At 43.3% G+C, this 18,025-nt stretch overlaps 1 protein-coding gene across 1 annotated transcript in view; it reads left to right on the forward strand.

Annotated features, from left to right (window-relative positions):
- Positions 1-18,025, forward strand: part of GPC3 (glypican 3) — a 712,927-nt gene that overhangs the window by 455,761 nt on the left and 239,141 nt on the right. The window contains exon 6 of the mRNA XM_040442690.1: positions 5,823-5,943. Coding sequence (XP_040298624.1) covers positions 5,823-5,943 — 121 coding nt within the window. The remainder of the gene's footprint in view (positions 1-5,822; positions 5,944-18,025) is intronic.

An 18,025-nucleotide genomic window follows, 5' to 3' on the forward strand; every position in this document is an offset into this window, starting at 1 on the left:
GGGTCTCTTGCTGCCTGGTCAATATAGTGCATCTTCAGAAGTTTTAATAGGCGGTTGGAGACAGTATACTACTTGTGCTCAGCAGGATTTGTCCTAGTAGTGCCGCGCCAGCCTCGGAGCTCCTCTCAGATGCGTCCATCTTGGCTGCTGGCCACGCCCCCATCATAATGAAGTAATTAAGTATTTTCATTTTCTTAATTCCCGGAGAACCCCTTTCAAGATGATAATACGGTATTTGCACACAACTGTATTTTTGCTCCACATCTGATCGGAAGCAGACCCATTCATTTCTATGGGGCCGCAACAGATGTGGAAAGGACACTGTGTGCTGTCTGCGTCTGTGTGTCCGTTCTGTGATTCCGCAAAAAAATTGGACATGTTCTATTTTTGTCTGTATTGCGGACAAGAATAGGCATTTCTATAACAGTGCAGGACCTGCGTAACGGAAAAGCGCTGGGCGCATATGGCCGGTATCCATGTTTTGCGGATCGCAAAATGGACACTGTCTAGTGCATGAGTCCTTAGTCTGCAGATGTATGCTACGTGTAAACTGTAAAATAATGTTGAGAAGAAGGAATTTAGAAGAACGGTAGTCCACCTTAACATCCGATATGGTATTTCTGGGGACGTTCACTTTTTAGAAGATGGTGGCATCAGCATAACCTGTAGTAAATCGAATAATATAACAGCAGGCTCATCTGTGTTTAACGGCATGTGACGGGCAAAATGTTTATGCACAGAGAAAAATATAGGTTAATGAAAAGTCTCAGATTGCTCCTGGGAAACTCTGCTTTTTATACTGTTTTAGTCTCTAAGCTTTACATTGCGGTGGCAGGTACCGTGTTAATTAGAAATTCAGGAGTAAACATTAAAATGTGTGCATTTAATGGAAAAACCAGATTGTGCATGACATTTTTAATACCCTCCAGCGGCCACTAGATGGCAGTGTGAGAACGTCACCGTATGCTGTAAATAAAGCACATTCGTGGAGCAGGGTGTGATGCTAACCTCCTAAGAACCTGAGGCATCTGAGAGATGCTGTGCGTTAAACATAAAAGAGTAGCTTGGCACGCTGGTGTGAGGAAATTAAAGATGTGCAGACAATAGGTTATGGAGCCCGCCAGCCCACTTGGCACAGGGTGCTGATATCCTAGGGCTCGAGCCTTGCTTGGTCTGTACATAGTGTTATCCAGACAAAAACTATGAACAAAACTTCTACAGAAAAATACTACTGGGTGTTACTGATAAAGGAAACCTGTCACAGTGAGAATACAGTGCAGTCTGCAGCATGTTATAGAGCAGGAGGAGCTGAGCAGACTGATATATAGTTTTATTTGAAAAGATTCAGTATAACTTGTGTTTTATTCATTTGCTCACTCTATTCCTACTCAGCCATTGCCTTACCTTTATCATAGAGCATACAGAGTTATCTGTCAGTCACTGATAAGACCGCCTACTGGACTCCTGAGCGTAGAGAGAACTGAGGTTTAAAGGAATAAAATACAAGGTTTACTGAATCTTTTCCTATAAAGCTATATATCAATCTGCTCAGCTCCTCCTGGTCTATAAAATGATTAGATTGCACTTTGAATGTCACAGGTTCCCTTTAATGCTTTGGTATCATAAATTACCATGGGCATCCTCACTGATCCATTGTGGCACCCTGAAACACCAGGGATATTACCATAAACCCCTAGTCTACCATATGGACTAGCTCATAAGTCACCTTAGATCTTGAATTCCATATCATTATTGGTTTAAAAAACGGAGATGGAATACACAACCACTTAAAGAGGAGCTGTCACCGATCCTGACATGTCTGTTTTAGGCTACTTTCACACTAGCGTTGTTTAAATCCGGCGTTCAATTCCGACACCGGAACTGCCCGCCGGATCCGGAAAAACGTGTGAAAACGGATTACATTTGAATCCTGATCAGGATTTTGATCACAATGAAAAATTGCATTGGAAAAAACGGATCCGCCATTTATGGACTTTAACTTTTTTTTCACATTTTTCGGGTTTAACATGCAAAAGCCGGATCCGGGTTGACTGAACACACGGCGCCGGATCCGGCGTTAATGCAAGTCAATGGGAAAAAGACGTTCAGCGTTCAGTCAAAGTGTTCAGGATTTTTGGCCGGAGGTAAAAATACAACATGCTACGGTTTTCTGAAAAGCCTGATCAGTCAAAAAGACTGAACTGAAGACATCCTGATGCATCCTGAACGGATTACTCTCCATTCAGAATGCATTAGGATAAAACTGATCAGTTCTTTTCCGGATTTGAGCCCCTAGGACGGTACTCAGCGAGTGTGAAAGTAGCCTTAGCGATTAATTACATTTCCCATGCAATAACAATTCTGGAGTATCTATTATGACTATATGATGTGCCATTCCTTTATTATTCCTACTTGACTTTTAATAACTTACCTGCAGTCTGCAATAAGGGTCTACCTGGGTGTTACCATGTGTACTGTCTGAGACTGGCAGCACTGATTGGATAATGTCAGACTGTGCAGGGACACACCCACATCCGGCAACACCCAGGTGGACCTTTATTGCAGACTGCTGGTAATTCATTCTTAAACTTCTTGTAGATATAATAGGGGAATGGCATAACGTAGAGTCATAAGAATATATGTCCTAGAATTGGTATTACGTGTGGAATGAAAGTTGGGGTTGTCTTACTAATAATATTCTACAGTTTTCAAACCAGCACCTGGATCTGAATACTTTTGTACATATAATAACATGTAATGAAACATTTAGTATAGCCACTGAGTTATTCAATAAAATGTATCTGTATAGCGCCACCTGCTGGTTTGTTATTTTTCTTATTTCCTTGACCTGCTCACTGAGATGGCCGCACATGCTCAGTTTCATCTTTCAACTGCCTCCTGAGCTGTGATAGGGAGAGCATGGACACGCCTCCTGAGCTGTGATAGGGAGAGCATGGACACGCCTCCTGAGCTGCAGCAGAAAAGACACTCCCCTTAATCTACCACAAAAGATACGACGGCAGCATCTCCAATCCAATGAGGCTTTATTCACACACGGTGCATGAGACAGTACACACAGTCCGGTTACAGCTACGTTTCGGCTACATAGTAGCCTTTATCAAGCTTGATAAAGGCTACTATGTAGCCGAAACGTAGCTGTAACCAGACCGTGTGTACTGTCTCATGCACCGTGTGTGAATAAAGCCTCATTGGATTGGAGATGCTGCCGTCGTATCTTTTGTGGTTGATGACGTCATAACCCCTATGGATCAGGGTAATTGGACTGGCTGATGCATTCCTGACACTCCATAATTGACGGTATTGTGTGCTGCTCTACATATATCTTATTTGCTCCCCTTAATCTGTCAGTTTGATATAAATCTAGCAGAACAATGAATGTATAGATCTCTGGATCCATGTGAGGTACAGGGCTGGTTCTAGCTTTATTTGGAAGAGACTGTCATGTCCTATATAATGCAAGAAACTTTAGACTAGAACCTTCAGGATCACAGGTGCATATCCATGAAGCAAACATAATTACAAAAAACAAAATGGCTGCACACCGTTATATATACACGCTCATCTACCTGGGACTTCTGAGCAGAGTACGTTTGTAGCTGGTTCCTACACTGCCCTGAATATTGTAGGCTTAGGGAAGTCCAAAGTGAGGCAGTATATTTAGTGATAGGGACCCATCTGCGGAAGCCACCTTGACGCCTGGTAGATGGGCCCGACACGTATGTGCGCTAAGAGCTTCCATTATTCATTTATAGTCGGTATTGTACCACTTTTATCTAGAATGACCCCCATTTCTTAGCTCTATTGTTTGTATATATAATGGTGTGCAGCCATCTTGTTTTTTGTAATCATGTTCTATATGATGTCTGATTTTCATTTTTTACATTAGTCATGGGATAACACCTTTAAGACATTAGCTTTGGTGGGAAGGAAAGAGGGAAGCACAGCAGCCGGCAATGTACCAGTGGTCATTCAATTCCTTACCATGTAATGCTGCATCCCATCTAAGTAATAGGATTTCTATTGCCTGAACATCCTGCTACTGGAGTTCTATCACATCTGCTGTAGTTTCTGCAAAGGAAGCCTTACAATTGTTTGGTCTACTCTTCACCAACTGCCTATAGAGAAGACTGATAACATGCTTGCATCTATCTAACTACCTGTACCCACTAAATATGTAAACATTTGTGTACACTTGGAGTTATGTGACGATGGATGGTTTATAGAACAGATGGTCTTTACTAGATCCTTGAAAGTTTTACTTAAATCTTGGGTGATATTTGCAGAAACTATAATTAAATAGACTGAGTCTGCTCATATAGATCCTACCAGTGGCCATTTGGCTCCAGGAGAAGTATATAGTGGGCTCAGCAGGCATGTTGGTACTTGCATCCCTGGATCCGATGAAAGCTGTAATGGCACCGGACGGGGTTAAAAGCAGAGTGTACTTGGCTTGCATGCTGACCTGCATTCCCTGGACTTTGTGTGGCTGTCATGGCCCATAAACAGGTAGAAAATAGCGTTAGGGACCACTCAAATGAGACGACCTTGACGCGGTGAGTGGCTTATTACGCTTTGTCCAAAATGTACACCAATGTCTCATCCAGCATGGAGGCAGAATGCTGGATGTAGTGTGCGATCACATGTGCATTTAACGTTTGTATAATTAAATAGACCCCTTCCTGACATCTGCTGTCAATGTACAACGTAGTTTGGGTCTTAAAATATGGCGCCCGCTCAGGAGCTGAGCAGGTGCCATAACTGGTGGTGCCTGCTTTTTACACGGCAGACACCCAGTTGGCAGAGTATATGATCGAAGACAACTCTGGTGCCCCTTAGATGCCAATTGCAACCATGGCATCTGAGCAGTTATTTACATTAGTGGGGTGCTCCCGTGACTGAATGCCACCCCATCTTCCCTCACAACAAGATCAAGGGAGCTGTTTAGTTTCTATGGCAGCCCGGGGCCTTCTGAATGCTCTGAGGCCAACCATAGTAAAGTTCCTATCCAGCCCAAGAAACACAGTGATTTTCCCATAGACTGCAATAGTAAACCATTGCACTCTATGGTATAAGTCAGGGATGCTCAACCTGTGGCCCTCCAGCTGTTGCAAAACTACAATGCGTGGACAGCCTACAGCTATCAGCCTACAGCAGGGCATGGTGGGAGTATTATGGGAAAATCACTTTGTTCCTTGGGCTTGATAGGAACTTTACTATGGCTGGCCTCAGAGCATTCAGAAGGCCCCAGGCTGCCATAGAAACTAAACAGCTTCCTTGATATTGTTGTGGGGGAAGGTGAGGTGGCATTCAGTCATGGGAGCACTCCGTTCCCTGTAAATAACCACTCATATGCTATGGTTTCAAACGAGCCCTCACACAGTTCTGTCCTGGTAAATGGAAAAAGGTTACAGATCTCAGAACATGGCGATGCAATATTTGAAAGTTTGTTTTTTAAAAGTACAACTTGTAAAATTAAAACCTATAAATCAATGGCAGAATTGCGTTTTTTTCCAGTTCCATGCCATTTAGAATTTTCTTACAGCTTTCCACTATATTATATGGAATATTAAGTGAAAGTACTATCTGTCCTCCAAAAAACAAGCCCTGATTGGCGAGAAAAAAAAAATGAATGGCTGCATCAGGAAGGGGTTATATGCCTATCTATAGGGAAACTGCAGCCCCCTCACCTCTGCTGCTCAGTGTCTGGGCCTGCCTTCACTATATATTTTCTATCAAGATTCTTGCTTGACAGCGCAGATCAGTCTTACACCTTTGTAATCCATCGAAATTCTAAATTACAGGTTCCAGCCCCATACAGTGAAAAACGGCTTTAAGCTTCAAACAAGCAACCAAGAAGGAAAGGCGAGGAGTGCCGAACCCGTAATTAACCAGATCATTGATAAATTGAATCATGTCAATCAGGTAGGTAAAAAGCACACAAGGCGCGTCACTGCGCAATTACCATTAATGTCATGTCAAACTGCTGGGTCGTAAAACGTCTACTGCAAACTGGTTAATGTAAATGAACTGCTTATAATGCGTCAGAGGATGAAATATGGTGGACAGGAGGGGGAATATTTTTAATCTACTACTTTTTGTCCAGTGGGTCCATGGATGTAATCTTCTCTGGGCATTCATTTATAGTTTGGGGGGATTTGAACTGAAAGCTACTATCTGTCGGCGGATTTGTACCTATGAAACTGGCTGACCGGTTACATGTGCACTTGGCAGGTGAAGGCATCTGTGTTGGTCCCATGTTCATATGTGCCCACATTGCTGAGAAAAATGATGTTTTACTATATTCAAATGAGTCTCTAGGAGCAACGGGGGCGTTACCATTACACCTAGAGGCTCTGCTTTCTCTGCACCCCCAGTACTTTGACAACATTACTACATCTGCCCCTGCCAATCAAATTGGAGAGGGCACAGCAGTTGCCTCTAGGTGTAACGGCAGCGCATATATTAAAACTTCATTTTTCTCAGCAATGTGATTGGGGGGGAAGAGACCATCTCTCTTTGGGGAGAGCGCTTTAGTCGGCGTGAGGAGACTTACAGGCCATACCTGCTCCTCTGGAATTCTGGGAACAAAGTAATGCAAATGAGCTCTTAACAAGCTGTGTCTCTAATGCCACCTATCCTAAGGCAGCTATCCTATAAGTCAATGTTCATCCCTTTAAATAGGCCTTTAGACATGACTCGGATATTAAACAAGCCGACTGAGGTGCTCTCCCACCCCAGGGAGAGATAGTACCTCACCGCCCTACTCCCCCAAATCCTGACTTAGGCCTCTCACCCAGTTAAGCCAGTACACTCTGCTCTGCACTGATGAGGAGCAATCACCCCGAAACAGCTGTCTGCAGATGAGATGCTGGCTTAATTAATATCTGAGTCATGTCTCAAGGCCTATTTAAAGGGTTTTGAACATTGACTTATAGCAGGGATGTTCAACCTGCGTCTCTCTCTAAAACTACAACTCCCAGCATCAGCCTACAGCAGGGCATGGTGGTAATTGTAGTTTTAAAACAGCTGGAGGGCCGCAGGTTGAGCATTCCTGACTTATAGGATAGCTGCCTTACATCTGGTGGCATTAGAGGCAGAGTCTGCTAAGAGCTCATTTGCATCCCTTTCTTCCCAGAATCCCAGAGGAGCATGTGTGGCCTATAAGTCCCCTCAGACCGATTAGGGCGCTCTCCCCAAGGAGAGATAGTACCTCCCAAATCCTGACTTTCACCCAGTTAAGCCAGTACTCTCTGCTTGTGGTGAATGTGCTGCCACATGTCATTGACCCCCCTCAGATGCCATGTTCATTGCTGAGTGCAGCATCTGATGTAAAAATGGAGGCCTTTCAGGGGTGAAAAAAAAATAATAATACTCACCTCATCCATTTTAACGCAAAGAGGGTGCTGCAGCTATCCTGGTTGAAGATGATCATATGTGACCACACACAAGATTCTGCGGGGGATCTTCAATCAGGATGTCAGTGGCGGCCTCTTTGCACTCAGATGGCTCAGGGGAAATTGATTAGTTTTCACAAAGCACAAGGAAATTCGGCTTTGTGGCGATTAAAATTTTTCCTGAAATTCGGCTCGAAGTCCACGTCACCCAAACCTAGTAGCAAATGTTAACATTTAACTCTTAAAATACACAGCTGCACCAAGCATTTACTTGACTTTACTGGCTTTTGTTTTGTCATGTGTCAACTCAGTTTGCTGCAATTGTGTATTTAATGTGTGATGTGTCCAGTTAGTGTTTGCTACATCTTTATCTCATTTACATGGTTATTTTAACATTCAGCTAATGGTGACTAGATACATATCTTGGGTTAGGTTTACATTTGCAGTAAAGGAAATCTGGTGCTCTGTTCTGGCAGACGAACAGACTACTAGAGTTAGGCCTCTTTCACACGGGCGTTGCGGGAAAATGTGCGGGTGCGTTGCGGGAACACCCGCGATTTTTCCGCACGAGTGCAAAACATTGTAAAGCGTTTTGCACTTGCGTGAGAAAAATCGCACATGTTTGGTACCCAAACCCGAACTTCTTCACAGAAGTTCGGGCTTGGGATCAGTGTTCTGTAGATTGTATTATTTTCCCTTATAACATGGTTATAAGGGAAAATAATAGCATTCTGAATACAGAATGCATAGTAAAACAGCGCTGGAGGGGTTAAAAAAAATAATAATCATTTAACTCACCTTAGTCCAATTGATTGCCGCCCGACATCTCCTTCTGTCCCCTTTACTGAATAGGACCTGTGGTGAGCATTAATTATAGGTCAAGGACCTTTGATGACATCACTCCGGTCATCACATGGTACGTCACATGATCTTTTACCATGGTGAATCACCATGTAAAAGATCATGTGACGTACCATGTGATGACCGGACTGACGTCATCAAAGGTCCTTGACCTATAATTAATGCTCACCACAGGTTCTGTTCAGTAAAGGGGACAGAAGCAGATGCCGGCATCGCGATCAAGTGGACTAAGGTGAGTTAAATGATTTTTTATTTTTTTTTAACCCCTCCAGCGCTGTTTTACTATGCATTCTGTATTCAGAATGCTATTATTTTCCCTTATAACCATGTTATAAGGGAAAATAATAATGATCGGGTCTCCATCCCGATCGTCTCCTAGCAACCATGCGTGAAAATCGCACCGCATCCGCACTTGCTTGCAGATGCTTGCGATTTTCACGCAACCCCATTCATTTCTATGGGGCTTGCGTTACGTGAAAAACGCACAAAGAGGAGCATGCTGCGATTTTCACGCAACGCATAAGTGATGCGTGAAAATCACCGCTCGTGTGCACAGCCCCATAGAAATGAATGGGTCAGGATTCCGTGCGGATGCTGTGCGTTCTCCTCCCGCAACGCATCCGCGCGGAAAACTCGCTCGTGTGAAAGGGGCCTAAGGGTGCTTTCACACAACCGTACGTGTTTTATGGTCTGCAAAACACAGATCCACAAAAAATACCCATGTTGCATCCATTTTTTTTTGCGGACCCATTGTAATAATACCTAATGGACATGATCTATCTTTTAAGCGAGATTTCAGATCGGGCGTAATGTGGACAACACATGGTGTGCTGTCTATATTTTTTTGCAGCCCCATTGTAATGGGTTTGCATTCGATATACGCCAAAAATACGATGATGTAAATGGGGCTTTACTGTATCTGGCATAGCTGGATATGCTGGATCCCCATAGACAATAATGAGATTCTACGACTTTCTGTCATAAATACCGGCATTCGGCCGGACAGATACAACTGCATAAAGCTTTATTTGTCCAGCTGAAAGATGGTAATTATGGCAGAAAGCCGCTAGAACCCATTATAGTCAGTTGGCATCTGGTGGTGTGTGGCGGCATCCTGCTATGCTGGATACAGTAACTCTGGTAGTTTGTTTGGAACAGACTACCGGATTACCTTTACCGCAGATATGAATGTAGCCTAAGGCCTCATTCACATGTCCATGGAAAATCTGTACGTGTTTTATCCGTGAAGATGTCCGTGAAGGATCCGTGTTTGGTCTGTGTATCTGTTTTTTGCTCTCCATGGGTCACCCATATTCTACGGACACTGCTCAGCTAAAAATTATTTTCCGGAACATCTCCTTTCAAACACTGATGACATTTGTGTTGTCTGTGGTTTTTCATGGACCCATAGACTTCGATGGGCATGTTTAGCCCGTATCATGGACCAAAGTAGCGCATGTCTTGTGGTTATTAAAAAATTACTGATGTGCCAACATATTCAAACCAATGGGTACATGTGCTGTCCACAGAAAATGCATATAGCACACATCCGTGAAAAATGAAAATGTGAATGAGACCTAAAGGGGTTTGCTCCCATTAAAGTAAATAGAAGCAGAGCTGCAGTTACCAGCTTAGTCCACTACACAATGGATGGCGCTCTGTACTTCATTTAAACAGCTGATTGATGGGTGTGTGCCAATCTGATATGACATGTTCAATATCTAAATCTTGGGTGACCACTTTAAACACACTGGGTGAGACTTTGTTCTGATACTCAGATTTACTGTAGAAAATAAGAGCGTCAACAGGATCATTGTCCTTAGTGGAGTTGTTTGGCCCCTGAGTTTACTACCTGTCCTCTATCCTCTAGATTGTGTAATGGTCAAACACAAGCAAGTTAATTTAAAACAGTATTGTGAATGATTTCTTAGCATGAATCTCTGGTTGCCCATTTCCCTTTCAGAGAGATAAAGATCTGAAAAGATTTCCTTATTACATTATAGAAAGATCTGCTTCTCTACTCTATACACTTATTAATGGCTGAACCAGCTTGAGGCGTCCGTACAAGTTAGATGAACTTCATCCGAATCAGCCGATTATCTAATGTGAATGCGGATGTGTTTGTTATGTTGGCAACCCTGCCCAACGCTGCCCCACTCCTTCAAGAGGGCACGAGTGCAGCATCACTCACCCAGCTGCGCTCCCCTGGCTGTTGGCAGCCGGTCTAACTGCCTCCTCTCCAGGTTCCACAGGTCTGTCTCTAGAGCATGTGCAAACTCCTGGGTTTGTTAGAGGGCCTGCATGTGCGCCCTAGTCTTCCACAGACAATGGCTGGTTTCTTCTGTGTACTTAAGTCACCTTCCCCTAGTTTGCTAGTTACCTGCTAAGCTGTTGGTTCTGACTGTCTGTGTACCGATTTCTGCCCATTTTCCTACTCTGACTCTCCCTTCCTGACCTAACCCTTGCTGATATATTGTATTGCCTCTTTGTTGCCTGCCCTGAACTCAGATCCATTTCATGGGTTTGCATGTACTCTGCCTGCCCTGACCTCAGCCTGTTTCCCGACTACAAGTATTGCCTGAACCCTCGGTGCTTTGCACCCGTGTCTCTGGCCTCTGTGGGTCAGCAGCCAACCACACCAGGACTGTTCCAATTGTTAGCAACCTGGTGGTTCTCCTGCAGTGAAGTGCATATCTCTGTATAGGAATTAAAGTGTGAAAACCAGGGGACTGCTAGGATAATGCCCTTAGTTCTATCTCTAAGTCAAACTGGTTGGTTGGCACAGTGGTTTTATAACCACTTCCCATGAAAGTGTTGGCTATCCCCAATGGCAGATGTTTGGGGGAAAAAAGGATTGGCATTTTGACATGCCCAAACCTTTCCTTACACAGCTAATATCCCACCACCATAAGTGTCTGGCAGAAGCCTATCACCCTCTTCCTACTTAGAGCACATGCATGTTCATCTGAGTCAAGACTGCATATGTACACAACCAATGTGGTTCACCCTTTATTTTGGGTTCTGCAGCAGCGTATATATTGAAGTAGGGTCATGTTAATACTGGGTGGCACCCCCCCCCCCCCTTGCTTCGACGTAGGATGCCACATGGTAACGGTCATACAGATGCTTGATATCCTCCTCTGGTCATTCCAAGCTCTTTCAACTTGGACCTATATTTCAGCCAAGGGGTTTGTTGGCTGCTGTACATGGGATTAGAGATGTCGCGAACATAAAATTTTCCGTTCGCGAACGGCGAACCGCCATAGACTTCAATAGACAGGCGAATTTTAAGACCCACAGGGACTCTTTCTGGCCACAATAGTGATGGAAAAGTTGTTTCAAGGGGACTAACACCTGGACTGTGGCATGCCGGAGGGGGATCCATGGCAAAACTCCCATGGAGAATTACGTAGTTGACGCAGAGTGTGGTAAGTTGAATTCGCAATGCGATTAATATAACCTGTATTAATCGCATTGCGATTACAACTTAGATCTGAGTTCCTAATGGTTGTATTGCTAGAATTGACGAATATAGCGAATATAGCACTATATTCTCAATCTTCGTTATATTCTAGCAATACAACCATTAGGAACCCAGCTCTAAGTTGAATTCGCAATGCGATTAATATAACCTGTATTAATCGCATTGCGATTACAACTTAGTCAATTTTGTGACACTGCAGCTTCAGAATGAATCTAGGATGGATGCTGTCCTTGCTTTTTGATAGGAGGTGGGAGGGTCTGGGAGGGAGGGTATTCTGATTGGCTGGAATGTGTCTGCTGACTGTGAGGTACAGGGTCAAAGCTTGCTCAATGATGATGTATAGGGGGGCCGGGAACTGTTCGCCGGCGAATAGTTCGGGACATCTCTACATGGGATATCTGTTTCCCAATCCAATCCCAGACATTCTTGATGGGGGAGATATCTGGTGATGAGCTGGCTGGGTTGCTGCTGGACACGCTAAAATGCACATTTTGTAGTGTGGGCAGTATGTGGGTAGGCATTATCTTGTTCGAACACCATATCTCCTGAGTCAAAAAGGCAGTAGGACTGGTTCCACAATGTCCTGGTCATACTGAAGGCTGGTCAATGTTCCCTCCATGAATACCATATGGGAACGGCGATGGTAGCTTATAGCGCCCCACACACTTTGTGTTGGTCCTGTCTCCGCAATATGCATCATAGCAGTAAACATTCTCCAGTCTTCCTGTAAACTTTCATGCGGCCATCAATTGCAAAAAATAGTGTTCAGTGATGAAAGCAAGTTCTGCCTCAGTACGCATGATGGCAGCATCAGAGTTTGCAGAAGGCCTGGAGAACACCTACTGTAATCATGCATAGTGTGGACTGGCAGCCTGAATAGCAGCAAGGGGAGATGCTTCCCGATATTAATGCGACCCTGCCTTATACCCTGCTGCAGAACCCAAAATAAGGGATGCACCACCTTGGCTGTGCGATCATTGACAAAGCACCACTAGCTTGTTATACTTTGTCAGTCTCACCTCAATCGCATTAAAGGGGTTATCCCATAACTAACCAGCCCTGTACCTGACATGGATCCAGAGATCTCCACATTAATTGCTCTGCTAGATTTATATCAAGCTGACAGCTCAAGGGGAGTGTCTTTTCTGCTGCAGCTAAGGGGGCGTGTCTCAGCTCCCCCTATCACAGCTCAGGAGGCAGTTAAAGGATGAAACTGAGCATGTGCGACCTTCTCAGTGTGCCAGACAAAGAAATAAGTAAAAAACAAACTGCTGGAGGTGCTATACAGATACATTTTATTGAATAACTCAGTGGCTATGCAAAAAATTTCATTACATGCAATTAAAAAAGTATTCAGATCCAGGTGCTGGTTTAAAAAGTGTAGAATATTTTTCATGGGACAACCCCTTTAAGTCTTCCAGGTGTTCTTTATTCATTTTCTGGTAGTGCATAAAACCACAAAGATCAGAATCTCAGAATATATCACCAAATGTAGCAGGATCTGCCAATGGTCTGTAGATATGTTGCTGAATAAATATTCTAAAACTTGAGCAGCAATTGTCAGCACAGTTTTTATCGTTCAAGGACCGTGCACAACAAATCACAATCATCCCGATTGTCACTTTTTATCTTCTCTTAATACGCGGTGAATCATTCTCCTTCTACTTCTTCTAAGATGTAAAAGATTTTCTTAGAAATTACCGGCATATTGTATAACTGGATTGAAGGACAAGAATATGTTAATTAACTGTGACAGGTCCACTTTAATCAGAAAAGGTTAGGAATGTGCCTTGGCAGCTGACCACATTGTTGTACAGCAGACTTGTTTAAGGAGTACATTCGCTGCTCTACCACGCGTGTAAAAGCACAGAACACTATGAATGATAATTTATCAAGATGCATGTATTGGTTGGAATTTCATTTTGCATCAACCAATCTCTGTTGCTTACAGTATTGCCTTTAATTTTAGGATACATGATGACTTTGGATGGGAGAAGGTTGCAGTATTAGAAATGCGTCATTATATAATGTTTAAAACAATGCAGATATGTTAAAATGGCAATAAAAGACAATTTGAGGTTTAAAGGGCATCAGTCAGCAGATTTGCACCTAGCAGAGCTGGAGATGGTACAGAGGAGGGCAACTAAAGTAATAACTGGAATGGGGGGACTACAGTACCCTGAAAGATTATCAACATTAGGGTTATTCACTTTAGAAAAAAATATGACTATGGGGAGATCTAATAACTATAGATAAATATATCAGGGGTCAGTACAGAGATCTCTCCCATCATCTATTTATCCCCAGGACTGTGACTATGACGAGGGGACATCCTCTGCGTCTGGAGGAAAGAAGGTTTGTACACAAACATAGAAGAGGATTCTTTACGGTAAGAGCAGTGAGACTATGGAACTCTCTGCCTGAGGAGGTGGTGATGGTGAGTACAATAAAGGAATTCAAGAGGGGCCTGGATGTATTTCTGGAGTGTAATAATATTACAGGCTATAGCTACTAGAGAGGGGTCGTTGATCCAGGGAGTTATTCTGATTGCCTGATTGGAGTCGGGAAGGAATTTTTTATTCCCCTAAAGTGGGGAAAATTGGCTTCTACCTCAGTTTTTTTTTTTGCCTTCCTCTGGATCAACTTGCAGGATAACAGGCCGAACTATGTTACTATGACAGTGGCTGACCTGTTACATGTGCGCCTGGCAGCTGAAGACATCTGTGTTGGTCCCATGTTCCTATGTGCCCGCATTGCTGAGAAAAATGATGTTTTATCACATGCAAATGAGCCTCTAGGAGCAACGGGGGAATTACCATTACACTTAGAGGCTCTGCTCTCTTTACTATTGCTATTGCCTTCTGCACTTTGATTGATAGGGCCAGGCAGTGAAAGCATCATAACGACTGACCCTATCAAAGCTCTGCTAGATTTATTTCAAGCTAGCAGAAGGACCCGGCTTCGCACGGGTATATTTCATCTATTTCATTTAATGTTTGTGTGTGTTGTTAAAAGATATTGACAATATCCCCCATAATAGTGACCTCTACAGCACCCCACCCCCTTAACAGTGACCTCCACAGCCCCCACCCCTTAACACTGACACCCCCACAGTGCCCCGCCTCCCTAAAATGTGACCTTCATAGCCCACACCCTTAACTTTGACCTTCACAGCAGCCCGCTCCTTTAACAGTGACCTCCAGAATATCCCACCCGTCCCCCTAACAAAGACCCCCAAAGCGGGGCATTATTGTCTGTAATTGACAGTATATAAAACCCCACAGAATTAGTATACACTTAAGGTCATGTGAGTTACATCAGCCTCTACAACAACGTTGGCTAAGCGTCGCGATGGAAATCCTATTAACTCACACAGAAGCTGTCTTATACTAAGAATGTCCTTTGTTGCCTATAGCAACCAATCAGAACTCATATTAATGACCTGTAGCATAATAGAAGCTGAGCTGTGATTGGTTGCTGTATGAAGCCTGATGAATATCCAAGCTAACTGCCACAACAGCCAACTGACAATGGTTGCTGTAGTTTGGTGGTTAGGCTACTAAGCGTATTTTTTGGCAAATAATTGGAAAGTGCGTGGTGAAAATTTCCACTCAAAACATAGTCTGTGACGTTCCCCGAGTCACAGGAGCCGGCTGTGCAAAATTTCATGATTGTAAATGTGACTGTGCGGATTCCTTTTAGCGGACATACACACATTCATACATAAATACATACACTCAGATTTATACATTAGATTGGCAGTTCGAGGGTGTGTTCTTTCTGTTCTTTCTGCTCTTTTGCTGTAACTGTCACAGCTTCTAACTGAACATATGGCTGGTGGCAGTTGAAGGATGGATCCGAGCCTGTGTGACCACATCAGCAAGGTGGACAGAGGAAAAAAAAGAAATGAACAAACAGCAGGGGGTGCTATACAGATAATATAATAATATACTACATTTTTAATCACATGCAAGTACAAAAGTATTCAGTTCCTGGTGCTGTTTTGAAAAATGTAGAATATTTTTAGTGGGACAATCCTTTTAAGAAAATACATCAGCCTTATCTGTAAGTTTATGGCAAATATTTATTTCAGAATCCAAATAATATTTTAATAATAAATAATAAAGTAAAATAAATAATAACGTAAAATGAGCACCTTGGTATTCCTGTACTGTCGCTAGCTATTGACAGATGGCTCCCATGACCGTGCCCACGGCCACATGGAAGGAGAGCGTCAGGTTTATCCACATTAACCCCTATAGTTTGCTCTAATAGTAATAATGTTTTCTACAGTGAAACATAACTTTTATAAGGCACATATTAGAAAACCAGTGTTTATTTTGAAGTCCGTTTAAAAAATGTGATTATTTGCTTTAAGCAGTGCCAATGTAATCTAATGACTACAGGCCGCTATGACTTAGGGCCGGCTCATGCATATCTGAGCTCGCAGAATAACAATTACTTTGAAAGTAGAACTACAAACATTTCCTTCCTGTGAAACGGTAATAAATAGCTGGAGCAATTAAACTATTAAAACCACATGCTGCTGGAGTGATCCTTGCCGTTACGATTATTTCCTTTTGTGGCGTGGTACGCTAAATGGTATTTTTGTAAATAATGTGTATTAGCAGGTATCTGGCAAATCTCATCTGCTGCGTGAGCGCTGGAGCTCTGCTGGGCCCAGATCTGGTATTTAAAGCTTAACCTGCATTGTTCTCTTGTGAATTAGAGGTCACCCATCGGTTGTCCTTAACCTGCTGTTCTCACACGCTTTATGGAATGAGCAGTCACAGGCTGGTTCTGTGGCTCATCTGTTAAGACGTTCTGACCTGTGCTAAGTAGCTCTTCTTCAGAAGGTGGGAAACTGTCTCTGAAACAGTGCTGTCTGAAGATGGGTCTCTGGTTTAGGCATCATGCACACGGACGTTTTTTTTTGCGGTCCGCAAAAACGGTTTCTGTTGTTCCGTGATCCATGTCAGTTTTTTCATCCGTGGGTCTTCCTTGATTTTTGGAGGATCCACGGACATGAAAAGTGAAAAAAAAAAACTAAGTCAAGTTTGCATTGAAAATGATAGGAAAAACGGACACGGATCACAGATGCAGATGACTATCTTGTGTGCATCCGTGATTTTTCACGGACCCATTGACTTGAATGGGTCCGTGAACCGTTGTCCGTGAAAAAAATAGGACACGTCCTATTTTTTTCACGGACTGGAAAAACGGATCACGGACGTGGAAGCCAAACGGTGCATTTTCCGATTTTTCCACGGACCCATTGAAAGTCAATGGGTCCGCGAAAAAAAAAAGGAAAACGGAACAACGGCCGCGGATGCACACAACGGTCGTGTGCATGAGGCCTTAGCTGACACACTTCAAGGGCTGGATATTGACTTACAGAGTAGCCACCTATAGATGGCATTAGAGAGACAGTTGTCTTCCTTCTGGATGAGAGCTAATTTGCTCTCCCAGGGAGCATTGCCCTTAGGGTACATTCACATGACAGTAAAAAAAATAATGGCATCTTAAAACAGATAGAAACTGTCAGTTTTTCTTGGCCATTTTACATTTGTGTGTTCATCCATTTACTGGCCGTTTATCCTTTTTTAACAGCCGTTATACATCCGTTTTAACATCTCTTAAAAATTGCCATTACTTGGAGGGTACTATCTCTCTTTGGGGAGAGAGGAGACTTATAGGCCAAACATGCTACTCTGCAATTCTGGGAAAAAGGGATGCAAATGAACTCTTAACAAGCTCTGACTCTGATGCCACCAGATGTAAGGCAGCGATCCCATAAGTCAGTGATCAACCCTATAAAAAGGCCTTGTGACATGACTCGGGTGATTTTGGGGGCCTGTCTTCAGTGCAGAGCAGAGATTACTGGCTACTCACCCAGTTAAGCCAGTACTCTCTTCTCTGCACTGATGAGGGGCAATCACCCCAAAACAGTTGTCTGCAGATGAGATGCTGGCTTATTTAATATCCGAGTCATGTCTCAAAGCCTATTTAAAGGGTCGAACATTAACTTATAGGATAGTTGCCTTACATCTGGGGGCATCCGAGGCAGAGCTTGTTAAGAGCTCATTTGCATCCCTTTCTTCCCAAATTATACATTTCATAGGCTTTTTTTTTTTAAATCAAACCTCCTGCAGTGCCCTCAGTATATATAATAGCCCCATGGCCCCTTTTAATCCCCCTGGGTATATGTATGGCCTCCTTTGCATCCCCCAGTATAGATAATGGCCTCTTTTGTTCCCCCCAGTAT

This window comes from Bufo bufo, chromosome 8 (genome assembly GCF_905171765.1).
Source record: "Bufo bufo chromosome 8, aBufBuf1.1, whole genome shotgun sequence".
Classification (NCBI taxonomy): Eukaryota; Metazoa; Chordata; class Amphibia; order Anura; family Bufonidae; genus Bufo; species Bufo bufo.